At 47.6% G+C, this 16,791-nt stretch overlaps 1 protein-coding gene across 1 annotated transcript in view; it reads left to right on the forward strand.

The window, feature by feature from the left end:
- Positions 1–16,791, forward strand: part of RAB10 (RAB10, member RAS oncogene family) — a 56,222-nt gene that overhangs the window by 23,793 nt on the left and 15,638 nt on the right. The window contains exons 2-3 of the mRNA XM_056554566.1: positions 286–346; positions 7,303–7,441. Of these exons, the coding sequence (XP_056410541.1) occupies positions 286–346; positions 7,303–7,441 (200 nt within the window). The remainder of the gene's footprint in view (positions 1–285; positions 347–7,302; positions 7,442–16,791) is intronic.

Genomic DNA, 16,791 nt, shown 5'->3' on the forward strand with positions numbered 1-16,791 from the left:
TAGGGAATTTGCTTCTAAACTGGGCGTTTCCCGAGACACGTGTCATCAGAGAGCACTTAGACAGAAAAGAACAACCTTAACTTCAGAAGCTCATAAGTACTGAAAGGATTAAGATTATTTTAGTAGAAGTAATTTACAAATCTGTAACTTTCTGGAGCCAGTTGATTTAAAAAAATAAAAATAAATAAAATAAAAAAATTCCACCAGAGTGCCCCTTTAAGATGATTATAATTCACCGTTCTCCTTCCTTGGTCTAATGTTGTTGTTTTTTCTTTTCTCTTACAGGAATTGACTTCAAGATCAAAACTGTGGAACTTCAAGGAAAGAAGATCAAACTACAGATCTGGTGAGTGCGGGGGGGGGGGGGGGGGGTGTTCACCTTTAGCGCCCCCTTGGGGGGTGTCTTGGGAAGGTGCGGCTCTGACACCCTGATGGAGGGGAACGTGTAGCTCAGGTTACACGCTTGTGGGGGAAGGATTCCGGCACCCTGCGGTTCTGGTTCTCAATTGGGGGGCTTGGAGGGGGGGGTTGGTGTTCTTTGGGGGAAGAATTGAAGGCGCCCTGTATTTGGGAGTGCACAACTTTGGTGCCCTGTATTGAGGGGGGATTTGGGAGTGTGCAGCTTTGGTGCCCTGTATTGGGGGGGGGGGGGGGGGATTTGGGAGTGCACAACTTTGGTGCCCTGTATTGAGGGGGGATTTGGGAGTGCGCAGCTTTGGTGCCCTGTATTGAGGGGGGATTTGGGAGTGTGCAGCTTTGGTGCCCTGTATTGGGGGGGGGGGGGGATTTGGGAGTGTGCAGCTTTGGTGCCCTGTATTGAGGGGGGATTTGGGAGTGTGCAGCTTTGGTGCCCTGTATTGGGGGAGGGGGATTTGGGAGTGTGCAGCTTTGGTGCCCTGTATTGGGGGGGGGGGGGGATTTGGGAGTGTGCAGCTTTGGTGCCCTGTATTGAGGGGGGATTTGGGAGTGTGCAGCTTTGGTGCCCTGTATTGAGGGGGGATTTGGGAGTGTGCAGCTTTGGTGCCCTGTATTGAGGGGGGATTTGGGAGTGTGCAGCTTTGGTGCCCTGTATTGAGGGGGGATTTGGGAGTGTGCAGCTTTGGTGCCCTGTATTGAGGGGGGATTTGGGAGTGTGCAGCTTTGGTGCCCTGTATTGAGGGGGGATTTGGGGGAGTGTGCAGCTTTGGTGCCCTGTATTGGGGGGGGGGGGGGATTTGGGAGTGTGCAGCTTTGGTGCCCTGTATTGAGGGGGGATTTGGGAGTGCGCAGCTTGTTTGCCCTGTTTGGGCACAAAACTAAATCGTGCAGGTTTGACTCCCTGTTTGGAGTGCACAGATTTGGTGCCATGTTTGGGGAGGAATTGTAAGCATGTGATTTTGGTGCCATATTTGGGGCAAAATTGGTAGTGTTCAGCTTTGGCACCCTGTTTGGGGGGATTATTTGGCAATGCTCCGGAGTATGGAGTTTACTAACAGCGCACAGATATGTTGAGAATGATTATTTGCTGAAATACACAATGGGGGAGATTCCACTCAGGGGTGCGGAAATTTAATATAAAATACTTGTCACACATGGAGCCAAATCTACTTGTCACACATGACGATCCACTTGTCCGGACCAATTTTTGCTTTTACACTCTCTCGTTTTTTTTTTTCCTCCTCGCCCTATAATACCCATAACTACCTACTATAATGATACCTTTTACATTGTTCCATAACCTATGCTCCGAAACAAAAAATCTATATATTGGTGAAGTGAAATTGAAATAATAAGATAATTTAGCAAATTTGTTGGTTTTCTAGCCCACCAGGGAGCATTCACATGTCCCTTTTAGATGTCGCTGTCAGCTTTGACAGTAGCGCTCTAAAAAGTTAAAAGCCAACCGCGGTGATTACCGCATGCTGGTTATTAGCGGCGCCCCCCGGCTACTGAAAACAGCCGCGGGCTGCAGAGTATGGAGCGGGCAGGAGTCTGGAACCTGCTCCATACAGAGTGCTGAGCGCCGCCGTGGTGGTCGGGGGCTTTATGGTCCGGCCCTTCTTGCCTGAAGACTGTCTCAGGGCCTGAAAAATTCACCTACCCGGCGCCCGTAACTGCGTGTCCTGGGCATCGAGCGATAGGATTTCCACATCCCTGCCAAACCTGTCCAGAGAAATAGTAGACCAGTTGCCCATAGCAACCAATCAGATCGCTTCCTTTTTTGAAAAGGCCTCTAAAAAAATGAAAGAAGCAATCGGACTTCTCCCCACCTATTAGGGGTTCACGGACCCCTCCCCCCCCCATCGCTAAGTAGCCCAATAAGGGAGACTTTTAAGTAAGCTAAGCAGGGGTGGGGGTCTCTATTAAGAATTATAGACGCTGCTCCTTAGATGCAGCCCGCAGAGGTGGGACACTCCCCTATTTGATACAACCTATTGGTCCACATACCCCTTAAAGGGGTACTCCACCCCTAGACATCTTATCCCCTATCCAAAGGATAGTGGATAAGATGTCTGATCGCGGGGGACCCCAAGGCTGCGCCACTCCAGACATATGGTGCACAGAGCAATCTTGCCTGATGACTGGTGATGCGGGGCGGAGGCTCGTGACGTCACGGTCATGCCCACTCATGATGTTATGGCCGTGCCCCTTCAATGCAAGTCAATGGGAGGGGGCATGACTGCCCCCTAAACGCACATCGGTTGCAGCTGGGAAATTCCGGGGATCCCCAGCGGCCGACTCCTGCGATCAGACATCTTATCCCCCTATCCTATTGGATAGGGGATAAGATGTCTAGGGCACGGAGTACCCCTTTAAAGGGGTACTCCAGCCCCAAGATGGGGGATAAGATGTCTGACCACGTGGGTCCCACTGCTGGGGCCCCCGCAATCTTGCATTCAGCACCCACTTCAGTGAGCTGCACGCCGCGCTGCCACTTCATAATCTGCTCTGTGACGATAACGGGGGCGGAGTATTGACGTCAGGACTCCGCCCCTGTGTGACATCACGCCTCGTCCCTGCTATGCAAGTCTATGGGAGGGGGGCGTGACTATACTCTGGCCCCGTGGTCGCCACACGGCAGATTCTGAGCTGGCAGCACGGCGTGCAGCTCTCCGAGGTGGGTGCTGAATGCAAGATTTGGGGGTCCCCAACAGCGGGACCCCTGCGGTCAGACATCTTATCCCCTATCCTTTGGATAGGGGATAAGAGGTCTAGTGGCGGAGTACCCCTTTAAAGCCTATTAACCACTGCAGGACAGTAAAGGGGTGGCCACTTACTCCTGCAGCCCGCCAGCTCCAGGGTCTGTCAGGACTAGAGATGAGCGAACTTACAGTAAATTCGATTCGTCACAAACTTATCGGCTCAGCAGTTGATGACTTTTCCTGCATAAATTAGTTCAGCTTTCCGGTGCTCCGGTGGGCTGGAAAAGGTGGATACAGTCCTAGGAAAGAGTCTCCTAGGACTGTATCCATCTTTTCCAGCCCACGGAAGCACCTTAAAGCTGAACTAATTTATGCAGGAAAAGTCAACTGCCGAGCCGAGAAGTTCGTGACGAATCTAATTTACTGTAAGTTCGCTCATCTCTAGTCAGGACACCAAGGACCCTCCTTACAGGCTATAGTGATCCGTATACTGGCACTGTGTCATGTGACCTCAGTTTGTCAGCCTCACGCTGAAGCCTGTTATATCCCATACCCCCTTTCGTGTTCCTGCGCCCCTGTATTTGTTTCTCTCCACTTCCTACGTTTAGGATCACATGACCGCCCCCCTTCTTCCCCATCAGTCCCGTGTACACATATTGCCCCCATTCATCCGCTGCCCCCGCTTCCTGGCCGCTCATTGATCCTCCCCGCAGCTGCCTCTGGCCTGAATGGCCTCCTCTTAGCCGCCTCTTCTCGCACCTGCCGTCCTCGTGGCCCCCGGGGCCCGGTGCCAGTCACAGGTCTGCGCCGGGCGGGGAGAAGTCGCCGCTGCCATGTCAATATTTAGGATGTGCGTTGGTCGAGGGCGTAGTCACCGCCGCTCGTGTTTGGATAGCAACGGCTCATATGTTTGTAGCAGCCTGATACCGATGGAGGCGTCGCCGCCGGCCGCACATTACTACTGTTCAAAATCTCTGCTTGCTTTCAATGAACGTTCAGCATCCAGAAATTGAGAATCCTCCCTAACCTTACAGCAGAGGATTTGTCACTGTGTCACGGTGTATGTCGTGATCTGTGTTTATAAACTGGTCCTTGATACATTGTAACAAGAAGTTTATTCAAATCGCAGCAGTTGGAGCGAAATCGGTTAACCACGCGATGACCGCAAAAATTCCTTCAATGTAACGGGTGCAGACATTTCTATACACAGCAGCCACGCGGTGGGGAAGTCATGTGACCATGTCACTGCATCTCTATAGGGTGCATTGGTGTGCCTTCAGCTGTTGCAAAACTACAACTCCCAGCATGCCCGGACAGCCTTCGGCTGTCCGGGCATGCAGGGAGTTGTAGTTTTGCAACAGCTGGAGGCACCCTGGTGGGTAAATACTGCATTGGCCTTTACCTGACATCACATTATTTTTTTTTATTTACAATTTTTTTTCCAGCAGCACAGAGTATTTCAGGACAGCGGTAGATATAAAGGGGTACTCCGGTGAAAAACTTATATTTATTATTATTTTTTTTTTTTAATTAAATCAACTGGTGCCAGAAAGTCAAACAGATTTGTAAATTACTTCTATTCAAAAATCTTAATCCTTCCTGTACTTATTAGCTGCTGAATACTACAGTGGAAATTCTTTTCCGTTTGAAACACAGAGCTCTCTGCTGACATCACGAGCACAGTGCTCTCTGCTGACATCTCTGTCCATTTTAGGAACTGTCCAGAGTAAAAGGAAATCCCCATAGCAAATATATGCTGCTCTGGACAGTTCCCAAAATGGACAGAGATGTCAGCAGAGAGCTCTGTGTTTCAAACGGAAAAGAATTTCCACTGTAGTATTCAGCAGCTAATAAGTACAGGAATGATTAAAGGGGTACTCCGCTGCCCTGTGTCGGAAGCTCCGCTCCCCAGCATCCGAAAGTTTATTGTTCCGGATGCTGTGTGCGGGCTTCCGTGTTCAGGGCTGCCCCTCGTGACGTCATGCCCGCCCCCTTCCCATAGACTTTCGCTGAGGGTGTTAGGGGCCGCCCCTCGTGACGTCACACTAACACGGAAGCCCGCACACAGCGTCCGGAACAATAAACTTCCGGACGCTGGGGAGCGGAGCTTCCGACTCGGGGCAGCGGAGTACCCCTTTAAGATTTTTTATAATAAAAGTAATTTACAAATCTGTTTAACTTTCTGGCACCAGTTGATTAAAAAAAACAAAAGTTTTTCACCGGAGTACCCCTTTAATATAGGGAAAACACTCCATATATGGATCACTTATTTGTAAAGTTGTTTCTTTCAGGAGGCGCCATATATAAATTTCAGTTTAATTAATTAATTGATACATATTGAAATATCCTTTTACAGTATTAGCTGTTAAATACATTTCAATGTAACGTCTTATGTTTATATGCACTGCATATTCTGGCGTATAAGACTTTTTAACCCAGGAAAATGTTCTCAAAAGTCGAGGGTCACCTTATAGGGTGGGTGCTGCAGTCGGCCGTGACGCCGGGGGTATGGATAGAGAGCGAGCGGTGCTGTGTCCAGAAAAACGCGCATCTTTCACCCGTCCAGCCCGCCCCTTGTATGTATCCTATTACTGTACTTATTTCTCTGCCTCTCAGATCTCTCTCCTGAGGACTGCTGTGAAGCGGTGCGCATGTGCGAGATCTGAAGCGGCGCAGGCGTGAATGTGCAATATCTGACAGGCGTCGTCGGTGGGAATGTGTAAAATCTGACAGGCGGCGCAGGTGGGCGTGTGTAAAATCTGACAGGCGGCGCAGGTGGGCGTGTGTAAAATCTGACAGGCGGCGCAGGTGGGCGTGTGTAAAATCTGACAGGCGGCGCTGGTGTGCGTGTGTAAAATCTGACAGGCGGCGCTGGTGTGCGTGTGTAAAATCTGACAGGCGGCGCTGGTGTGCGTGTGTAAAATCTGACAGGCGGCGCTGGTGTGCGTGTGTAAAATCTGACAGGTGGCGCAGGTGGGCGTGTGTAAAATCTGACAGGCGGCGCTGGTGGGTGTGTGTAAAATATGACAGGCGGTGCGTGTGTAAAATCTGACAGGCGGCGCAGGTGGGCGTGTGTAAAATCTGACAGGCGGCGCAGGTGGGCGTGTGTAAAATCTGACAGGCGGCGCAGGTGGGCGTGTGTAAAATCTGACGGGCGGCGCTGGTGTGTGCGTGTGTAAAATCTGACAGGCGGCGCAGGTGGGCGTGTGTAAGATCAGTGAGGTGGAGAAGGATGTATATTAATGGGATACAAGGGTGGCGCACGTGCGAGATCTGAGAGGCGGAGAAGGAGGTACGGTAATAGGATACAAGGGCCTATTCCTGTGAAGCACCTAAAGGGTTAACAAACCTTTTGAATGTCATTTTGAATACTTTGAGGGGTGCAGTTTTTATAATGGGGTCATTTATGGAGTATTTCTAATATGAAGACCCTTCAAATCCACTTCAAAACTGAACTGGTCCCTGAAAAATTCCGATTTTGAAAATTTGTGAAAAATTGGAAAATTGCTGCAGAACTTTGAAGCCTCTGATGTCTCCAAAAGTAAAAACATCTCAACTTAAGATGGAAACATAAAATAGACATATTGTATCTGTGAATCAATGTATCATTTATTTGGAATATTCATTTTCCTTAAAAACTGTCTCGGGATCAGAATGAAAAGTAAAAGCATCAGAGTTATTAATGCTTAAAGTGACAGTGGTCAGATGTGCAAAAAATGGCTGGGTCCTTAAGGGGTTAAAGGGGTGCTCCGAAGCACACACGATATCCCCTATGCAAAGGATAAGGGGGTAAGATGTTAGATCTGGCATGAAACGAACTCTGCTCCATGCCCGATGACTGGCGATGCGGACTGTCACGCCCCTTCCCATACACATGAATGGAGGGGGCGTGGTGTAATCTGCGTGATGTCATCTGCGTGATGCTGCTAAAAAAAGACGTGACTAGGTGCCTCCAGCTGTTTCAAAACTACAACTCCCAGCATGCCCGGACAGCCTTTGGCTGTCCGGGCATGCTGGGAGTTGTAGTTTTGAAACAGCTGGAGGCACCCTGGATAGGGTAACATTGTTTTGGGGTTTTTTCTCTTTACGATCTTGCTGACTGTTTCCAGTAACCAGCAGAAGTGTGAGCGCAGTGTACTGGTTTGTATCGTCTAACGCTTTTCCGTCTTGTTTTGCGCAGGGACACGGCCGGACAGGAGCGATTCCACACGATCACCACCTCCTATTACAGAGGCGCGATGGGAATCATGTTAGTCTATGACATCACCAATGCCAAAAGCTTCGAGAACATCAGCAAGTGGCTCAGAAACATAGATGAGGTAAGATATAGGACTACTCCACCGCACGGTGCAATGATGGGGGTGATGATACCGGAGACCTCTGCTAAGTACAATGATGGGGGTGATGATACCGGAGACCTCTGGTGTATATACCTGTACAGTACAATGATGGGGGTGATGATACCGGAGACCTCTGCTAAGTACAATGATGGGGGTGATGATACCAGAGACCTCTGCTAAGTACAATGATGGGGGTGATGATACCGGAGACCTCTGGTGTATATACCTGTACAGTACAATGATGGGGGTGATGATACCGGAGACCTCTGCTAAGTACAATGATGGGGGTGATGATACAGGAGACCTGTGGTGTATATATACCTGTACAGTACAATGATGGGGGTGATGATACAGGAGACCTGTGGTGTATATATACCTGTACAGTACAATGATGGGGGTGATGATACAGGAGACCTGTGGTGTATATACCTGTACAGTACAATGATGGGGGTGATGATACAGGAGACCTGTGGTGTATATACCTGTACAGTACAATGATGGGGGTGATGATACAGGAGACCTGTGGTGTATATACCTGTACAGTACAATGATGGGGGTGATGATACGGGAGACCTGTGGTGTATATACCTGTACAGTACAATGATGGGGGTGATGATACAGGAGACCTCTGGTGTATAAGCCTGTACAGTACAATGATGGGGGTGATGATACCGGAGACCTCAGGTGTATATACCTGTACAGTACAATGATGGGGGTGATGATACAGGAGACCTGTGGTGTATATACCTGTACAGTACAATGATGGGGGTGATGATACAGGAGACCTGTGGTGTATAAACCTGTACAGTACAATGATGGGGGTGATGATACCGGAGACCTGGGGTGTATATACCGATACAGTACAATGATGGGGGTGATGATACCGGAGACCTGGGGTGTATATACCTGTACAGTACAATGATGGGGGTGATGATACAGGAGACCTGTGGTGTATATACCTGTACAGTACAATGATGGGGGTGATGATACAGGAGACCTGTGGTGTATATACCTGTACAGTACAATGATGGGGGTGATGATACCGGAGACCTGTGGTGTATATACCTGTACAGTACAATGATGGGGGTGATGATACAGGAGACCTGTGGTGTATATACCTGTACAGTACAATGATGGGGGTGATGATACAGGAGACCTGTGGTGTATATACCTGTACAGTACAATGATGGGGGTGATGATACAGGAGACCTGTGGTGTATATACCTGTACAGTACAATGATGGGGGTGATGATACAGGAGACCTCTGGTGTATATACCTGTACAGTACAATGATGGGGGTGATGATACAGGAGACCTGTGGAGTATATACCTGTACAGTACAATGATGGGGGTGATGATACAGGAGACCTGTGGTGTATATACCTGTACAGTACAATGATGGGGGTGATGATACAGGAGACCTGTGGTGTATATACCTGTACAGTACAATGATGGGGGTGATGATACGGGAGACCTGTGGTGTATATACCTGTACAGTACAATGATGGGGGTGATGATACGGGAGACCTGTGGTGTATATACCTGTACAGTACAATGATGGGGGTGATGATACGGGAGACCTGTGGTGTATATACCTGTACAGTACAATGATGGGGGTGATGATACGGGAGACCTGTGGTGTATATACCTGTACAGTACAATGATGGGGGTGATGATACGGGAGACCTGTGGTGTATATACCTGTACAGTACAATGATGGGGGTGATGATACAGGAGACCTGTGGTGTATATACCTGTACAGTACAATGATGGGGGTGATGATACAGGAGACCTGTGGTGTATATACCTGTACAGTACAATGATGGGGGTGATGATACAGGAGACCTGTGGTGTATATACCTGTACAGTACAATGATGGGGGTGATGATACAGGAGACCTGTGGTGTATATACCTGTACAGTACAATGATGGGGGTGATGATACAGTAGACCTGGGGTGTATATACCTGTACAGTACAATGATGGGGGTGATGATACAGGAGACCTGTGGTGTATATACCTGTACAGTACAATGATGGGGGTGATGATACGGGAGACCTGTGGTGTATAAACCTGTACAGTACAATGATGGGGGTGATGATACGGGAGACCTGTGGTGTATATACCTGTACAGTACAATGATGGGGGTGATGATACAGGAGACCTCTGGTGTATATACCTGTACAGTACAATGATGGGGGTGATGATACAGGAGACCTCTGGTGTATAAACCTGTACAGTACAATGATGGGGGTGATGATACCGGAGACCTGTGGTGTATATATACCTGTACAGTACAATGATGGGGGTGATGATACCGGAGACCTGGGGTGTATATACCTGTACAGTACAATGATGGGGGTGATGATACAGGAGACCTGGGGTGTATATACCTGTACAGTACAATGATGGGGGTGATGATACAGGAGACCTGTGGTGTATATACCTGTACAGTACAATGATGGGGGTGATGATACAGGAGACCTGTGGTGTATATACCTGTACAGTACAATGATGGGGGTGATGATACAGGAGACCTGTGGTGTATATACCTGTACAGTACAATGATGGGGGTGATGATACAGGAGACCTGGGGTGTATATACCTGTACAGTACAATGATGGGGGTGATGATACGGGAGACCTGTGGTGTATATACCTGTACAGTACAATGATGGGGGTGATGATACGGGAGACCTGTGGTGTATAAACCTGTACAGTACAATGATGGGGGTGATGATACAGGAGACCTGTGGTGTATATACCTGTACAGTACAATGATGGGGGTGATGATACGGGAGACCTCTGGTGTATATACCTGTACAGTACAATGATGGGGGTGATGATACGGGAGACCTGTGGTGTATATACCTGTACAGTACAATGATGGGGGTGATGATACAGGAGACCTCTGGTGTATATACCTGTACAGTACAATGATGGGGGTGATGATACAGGAGACCTGTGGTGTATATACCTGTACAGTGCAATGATGGGGGTGATGATACCGGAGACCTCAGGTGTATATACCTGTACAGTACAATGATGGGGGTGATGATACAGGAGACCTGTGGTGTATATACCTGTACAGTACAATGATGGGGGTGATGATACCGGAGACCTGTGGTGTATATACCTGTACAGTACAATGATGGGGGTGATGATACCGGAGACCTGTGGTGTATATACCTGTACAGTACAATGATGGGGGTGATGATACGGGAGACCTGTGTTGTATATATACCTGTACAGTACAATGATGGGGGTGATGATACGGGAGACCTCTGGTGTATAAACCTGTACAGTACAATGATGGGGGTGATGATACAGGAGACCTGTGGTGTATATACCTGTACAGTACAATGATGGGGGTGATGATACAGGAGACCTGGGGTGTATATACCTGTACAGTACAATGATGGGGGTGATGATACAGGAGACCTGTGGTGTATATACCTGTACAGTACAATGATGGGGGTGATGATACGGGAGACCTGTGGTGTATATACCTGTACAGTACAATGATGGGGGTGATGATACGGGAGACCTGTGGTGTATATATACCTGTACAGTACAATGATGGGGGTGATGATACAGGAGACCTGTGGTGTATATACCTGTACAGTACAATGATGGGGGTGATGATACAGGAGACCTGTGGTGTATATATACCTGTACAGTACAATGATGGGGGTGATGATACAGGAGACCTGTGGTGTATATACCTGTACAGTACAATGATGGGGGTGATGATACAGGAGACCTGTGGTGTATATACCTGTACAGTACAATGATGGGGGTGATGATACAGGAGACCTGTGGTGTATATACCTGTACAGTACAATGATGGGGGTGATGATACGGGAGACCTGTGGTGTATATACCTGTACAGTACAATGATGGGGGTGATGATACAGGAGACCTCTGGTGTATAAGCCTGTACAGTACAATGATGGGGGTGATGATACCGGAGACCTCAGGTGTATATACCTGTACAGTACAATGATGGGGGTGATGATACAGGAGACCTGTGGTGTATATACCTGTACAGTACAATGATGGGGGTGATGATACAGGAGACCTGTGGTGTATAAACCTGTACAGTACAATGATGGGGGTGATGATACCGGAGACCTGGGGTGTATATACCGATACAGTACAATGATGGGGGTGATGATACCGGAGACCTGGGGTGTATATACCTGTACAGTACAATGATGGGGGTGATGATACGGGAGACCTGTGGTGTATATACCTGTACAGTACAATGATGGGGGTGATGATACAGGAGACCTGTGGTGTATATACCTGTACAGTACAATGATGGGGGTGATGATACAGGAGACCTCTGGTGTATATACCTGTACAGTACAATGATGGGGGTGATGATACCGGAGACCTGGGGTGTATATACCGATACAGTACAATGATGGGGGTGATGATACCGGAGACCTGGGGTGTATATACCGATACAGTACAATGATGGGGGTGATGATACCGGAGACCTGGGGTGTATATACCTGTACAGTACAATGATGGGGGTGATGATACCGGAGACCTCTGCTAAGTACAATGATGGGGGTGATGATACCGGAGACCTCAGGTGTATATACCTGATATGACTCTTCTACCATACACTGGATTATTTTTCTAATTTACTTGTCTTCAAGTCCTCTGCTTGCTGTCAGGATATGAAAACCACCCATCCTGACAGTCACCGCTAACAGTCTATATACTGTATAGAAGGACAGGAAATACCTCAGTGTATCAGTGCAGATATATGATGTATTCGCCTCCACTGGATATGAGACGTTTTGCTGAAGTTCACACTGGGCAGGGATCTTCCCTCACAACCATCTCCAGCGTTTACAGAGAAAATAATCAGTAAGCGACAGTTTTGTGGAGGAAATCTCCTTGATGTCTGAGAGAAATGGGCAGACTGGTTCGGGATGACAAAGATGTGCAGCTTACAAACCTGCAGAAACTGTGTGATGTCATAATGTCCATATGGAGGAACTGTGTGATGTCATCATGTCCATATAAAGGAACTGTGTGATGTCATTATGTCCATATGGTGGAACTGTGTGATGTCATTATGTCCATATGGAGGAACTGTGTGATGTCATCATGTCTATATGGAGGAACTGTGTGATGTCATCATGTCTATATGGAGGAACTGTGTGATGTCGTCATGTCCATAGGGAGGAACTGTGTGATGTCATCATGTCCATAGGGACGAACTGTGTGATGTCATCATGTCCATAGGGAGGAACTGTGTGATGTCATCATGTCCATAGGGAGGAACTGTGTGATGTCATCATGTCCATATGGAGGAACTGTGTGATGTCGTCATGTCCATATGGAGGAACTGTGTGATGTCATCATGTCCATATGGAGGAACTGTGTGATGTCATCATGTCTATATGGAGGAACTGTGTGATGTCATCATGTCTATATGGAGGAGCTGTGTGATGTCATCATGTCCATATGGAGGAACTGTGTGATGTCATCATGTCCATATGGAGGAACTGTGTGATGTCATCATGTCCATAGGGACGAACTGTGTGATGTCATCATGTCTATATGGGGGAACTGTGTGATGTCATCATGTCCATATGAAGGAACTGTGTGATGTCATCACGTCTATAGGGAGGAGCTGTGTGATGTCATCACGTCTATAGGGAGGAGCTGTGTGATGTCATCATGTCTATAGGGAGGAGCTGTGTGATGTCATCATGTCCATATGAAGGAACTGTGTGATGTCATCATGTCCATATGGAGGAACTGTGTGATATCATCATGTCCATATGGAGGAACTGTGTGATGTCATCACGTCTATATGGAGGAACTGTGTGATGTCATCACGTCTATATGGAGGAACTGTGTGATGTCATCATGTCTATAGGGAGGAGCTGTGTGATGTCATCATGTCTATAGGGAGGAGCTGTGTGATGTCGTCATGTCCATATGGAGGAACTGTGTGATGTCATCATGTCCATATGGAGGAACTGTGTGATGTCATCATGTCTATAGGGAGGAACTGTGTGATGTCATCATGTCTATAGGGAGGAGCTGTGTGATGTCATCATGTCTATAGGGAGGAGCTGTGTGATGTTTTCAGCACCTTGTAGAAAGTATAAAGGGGACGACCCAGAGTGGTCAGAGTTTATATACATTTATATTCATTATATAGCGGGTGTCCCATCTGGGACTAATAATGTGGCCAGTGAGTGTACTTTGCTTTTTGTATTTCATTTTCAAGATCTCTGCTTGCTGTCACTTAAAGGAATAGTGTAGAGAATTTTTCCCACTCCGTTCTGCCCGGGCTGGAATTTTTTTTTTAAAATAAATAAACTTTTAACTCCCCTTCCTCCATAGCGCCACTACAGCTGTACAGTCCTGTCTTCTTCCTGTGCAGGGATCGGGTCACTGCGGTCATCGTATCACCGCCCGCAGCCATCTCTGACCCCGGGCGGTGATTGGCTGAGCGCCATTTAACGATCCGTGCACAGGAACAGCTGTAGCGGCGCTACGGGGGAACGGAGGGAGGGGAGCTAAAGTTTTTTTTATTTATTGTTTCAGCCCGGGCACAAGTGAGTGGGAAAACCTTTCTACACTACTCCTTTAAACGGGGACATTTGTTGTCGTCACTTCTCACAGGTGCAGGTTTGGCGCAATTGTAGCGCTACAGGCTAAGGGCCCTATTACAAGACCCCATTTCTCGTTGGTCAGCTGATCTCTGGGTAATATAGGCTTATTCGGCTGGTAATCGCCCCCGTGTAATGGCGCCCTAATCCAGTGTGGCAGAATATCGGGCTGTGTTCTAAATTTTTATTTTTATTTTTTCAAAATTTGAACAGAGTTTTGATGGAATTTCTGTAGGTCAACAAACTAGCCGGGATCTTGCAAAACGACAACTCCCAGCATGCCCGGGCAGCCAACGGCTGTCCGGTCATGCTGGGAGTTGTAGTTTTGCAACAGCTGGAGGCACCCTGGTTGGGAAACACTGCAGCTTCAAATTCTGCGTATCAAATATACTGTACTGCAGTGTTTCCCAACCAGGGTGCCTCCAGCTGCTGCAAAACTACAACTCTCAGTATGCAAATTTGATGCGCAGGATTTGAAGCTGCAGTGTTTCCCAACCAGGGTGCCTCCAGCTGTTGCAAAACTCCTGCATATCAAATATATGGTACAGCAGAGTTCAATGTAAACTAAATGAACGCAGCTTCAAATCCTGCGCATCAAATCTGCATGCTGGGAGTTGTAGTTTTGCAGCAGCTGGAGGTTGCTTGGTTGGGAAACACTGCTGTACAGTATATTTGCGCAGGATTTGAAGCTGCAGAGTTCAATGTAAACTAAATGAACACAGCTTCAAATCCGCATGCTGGGAGTAGTAGTTTCACAACATCTGGAGGCTCACAGTTTGCAGACCACGGTTATACACAGCCCCGGATCAGATATACGGGATTTAAGCTTCGGCTCTAATCTGTGCATCCGTTGGCTGTCCGTGCATGCTGGGAGTTGTTTCGCAGCATCTGGAGGCTCACAGTTTGCAGACCACGGTTATACACAGCCCCGGATGAGATGTACGGGATCCTCGGCTCTAATCTGTTCATTGAGACTTTTCCATTGAGTCGTCGTTGTGCAATCTGAGCGGTGACTAATCCTGGGAGTGACTGTGCCGCGGCCTCCTGTCATCTGGGAATCGACGGTCGGCTCTGCTGTCCCCTGGTGGATGACGGTGGGAGGTGCAGGGTTGGCCGTGATTCATATCAGTGTGTGAGTCACTTGGGCTCCTCTGTGTCTGAAGGTAAAGGTGTGTCTCTTAAAGGGCCACGGCCCAAGTCATGTCTCACATTACACCACTATTGTGGGATTTATCTGCACCTCTACAACACCCAGCATGGAAGACCAAGACCAGTCACGTGTCCTCTAAACTCCTCCTACTTAAAGGGGCATTCCATTTTTTTCATATCAACTGGCTCCAGAAAGTTAAACAGATTTGTAAATTACTTCTGTAAAAAAAAAAAAAAAAAACCAGTACTTATTAGCTGCTGAATACTAGAGAGGAAATTATTTTCTTTTTGGAACACAGTGCTCTCTGCTGACATCTGTCCATTTTAGGAACTGTCCAGAGCACCAAATGTTTTCTATGGGGATTTTCTTCTACTATGGACAGTTCCTGAAATGGACAGAGGTGTCAGCAGAGAGCTTTGTGTTCTATTAAAAAATCTTAATCCTTCCAGTACTTATTAGCTGCTGAATACTACAGAGGAAATTTTCTTTTTGGAACACAGAGCTCTCTGCTGACATCATGACCTCAGTGCTCTCTGCTGACATCATGACCTCAGTGCTCTCTGCTGACATCTCTGGCCATTTTAGGAACTGTCCGGAGTAGGAGAAAATCCCCATAGAAAACATATGCTGCTCTGGACAGTTGCTAAAATGGACAGAGATGTCAGCAGAGAGCACTGTGGTCATGATGTCAGCAGAGAGCAATGTGTTCCAAAAAGAAAATAATTTCATCTGTAGTATTCAGCAGCTAATAAGTACTGGAAGGATTACCATTTTTTTTAATAGAAGTAATTTACAAATCTGTTTTAACTTTCTTGCACCAGTTGATTAAACATACGTTTTCCACCGGAGTACCCCTTTAATCCTACCAGCACTTATCAGCTGCTGAAGTTGTGTAGTTCCTTTCTGTCTGACCACAGTGCTCTCTGCTGACACCTCTGTCCATGTCAGGAACTGTCTGGAGTAGGAGCAAATCCCCCATAGCAAACCTTTGCTCTCTGCTTACACCCCTGTCAGTATCAGGAACTGTCCAGAGCAGGACTGTGGTCAGGCAGAAAACAACTCAACTTCAGCAGCAAATAAGTACTGGAAGGATTAAGATTAAGATTTTTTTTTTTTATGGAAGTAATTTACAAATCTGTTTGATATAAAAAAAAAAGTGTCACTGGAGTACCCCTTTAATCCCAGCTATTGAGCCATACCTAAAGGGGTCACTTTCCGACTAGGGGTGGACTACAAGTCCCAGCATGCAGGAACGGTGCAGTGATTGTTTTATCAGGTAGCGAGGATCTAGATCAGAACTTCATTACTGTGTTTTTTCTGGACACAGATACCCCGTAGCCTTGTCACTTGTTCCATATCTTCTTTACAGCTGAATCCCAAAATAGCCCCTGAGCGGCCGACACCCGCCGCCCCCCCCCCCCTCCCCCCCTCCTGCTGGTGGTGACACAGCACTATGAGCGTAGGGAGCGATCGGCCAGATCCAGGACTGTCTGACCCCCCCCCAAACTTCATGACCTGCACCCTACTATCCCAG

Source organism: Hyla sarda, unplaced genomic scaffold (assembly GCF_029499605.1).
Source record: "Hyla sarda isolate aHylSar1 unplaced genomic scaffold, aHylSar1.hap1 scaffold_794, whole genome shotgun sequence".
In the NCBI taxonomy this organism is placed as follows: Eukaryota; Metazoa; Chordata; class Amphibia; order Anura; family Hylidae; genus Hyla; species Hyla sarda.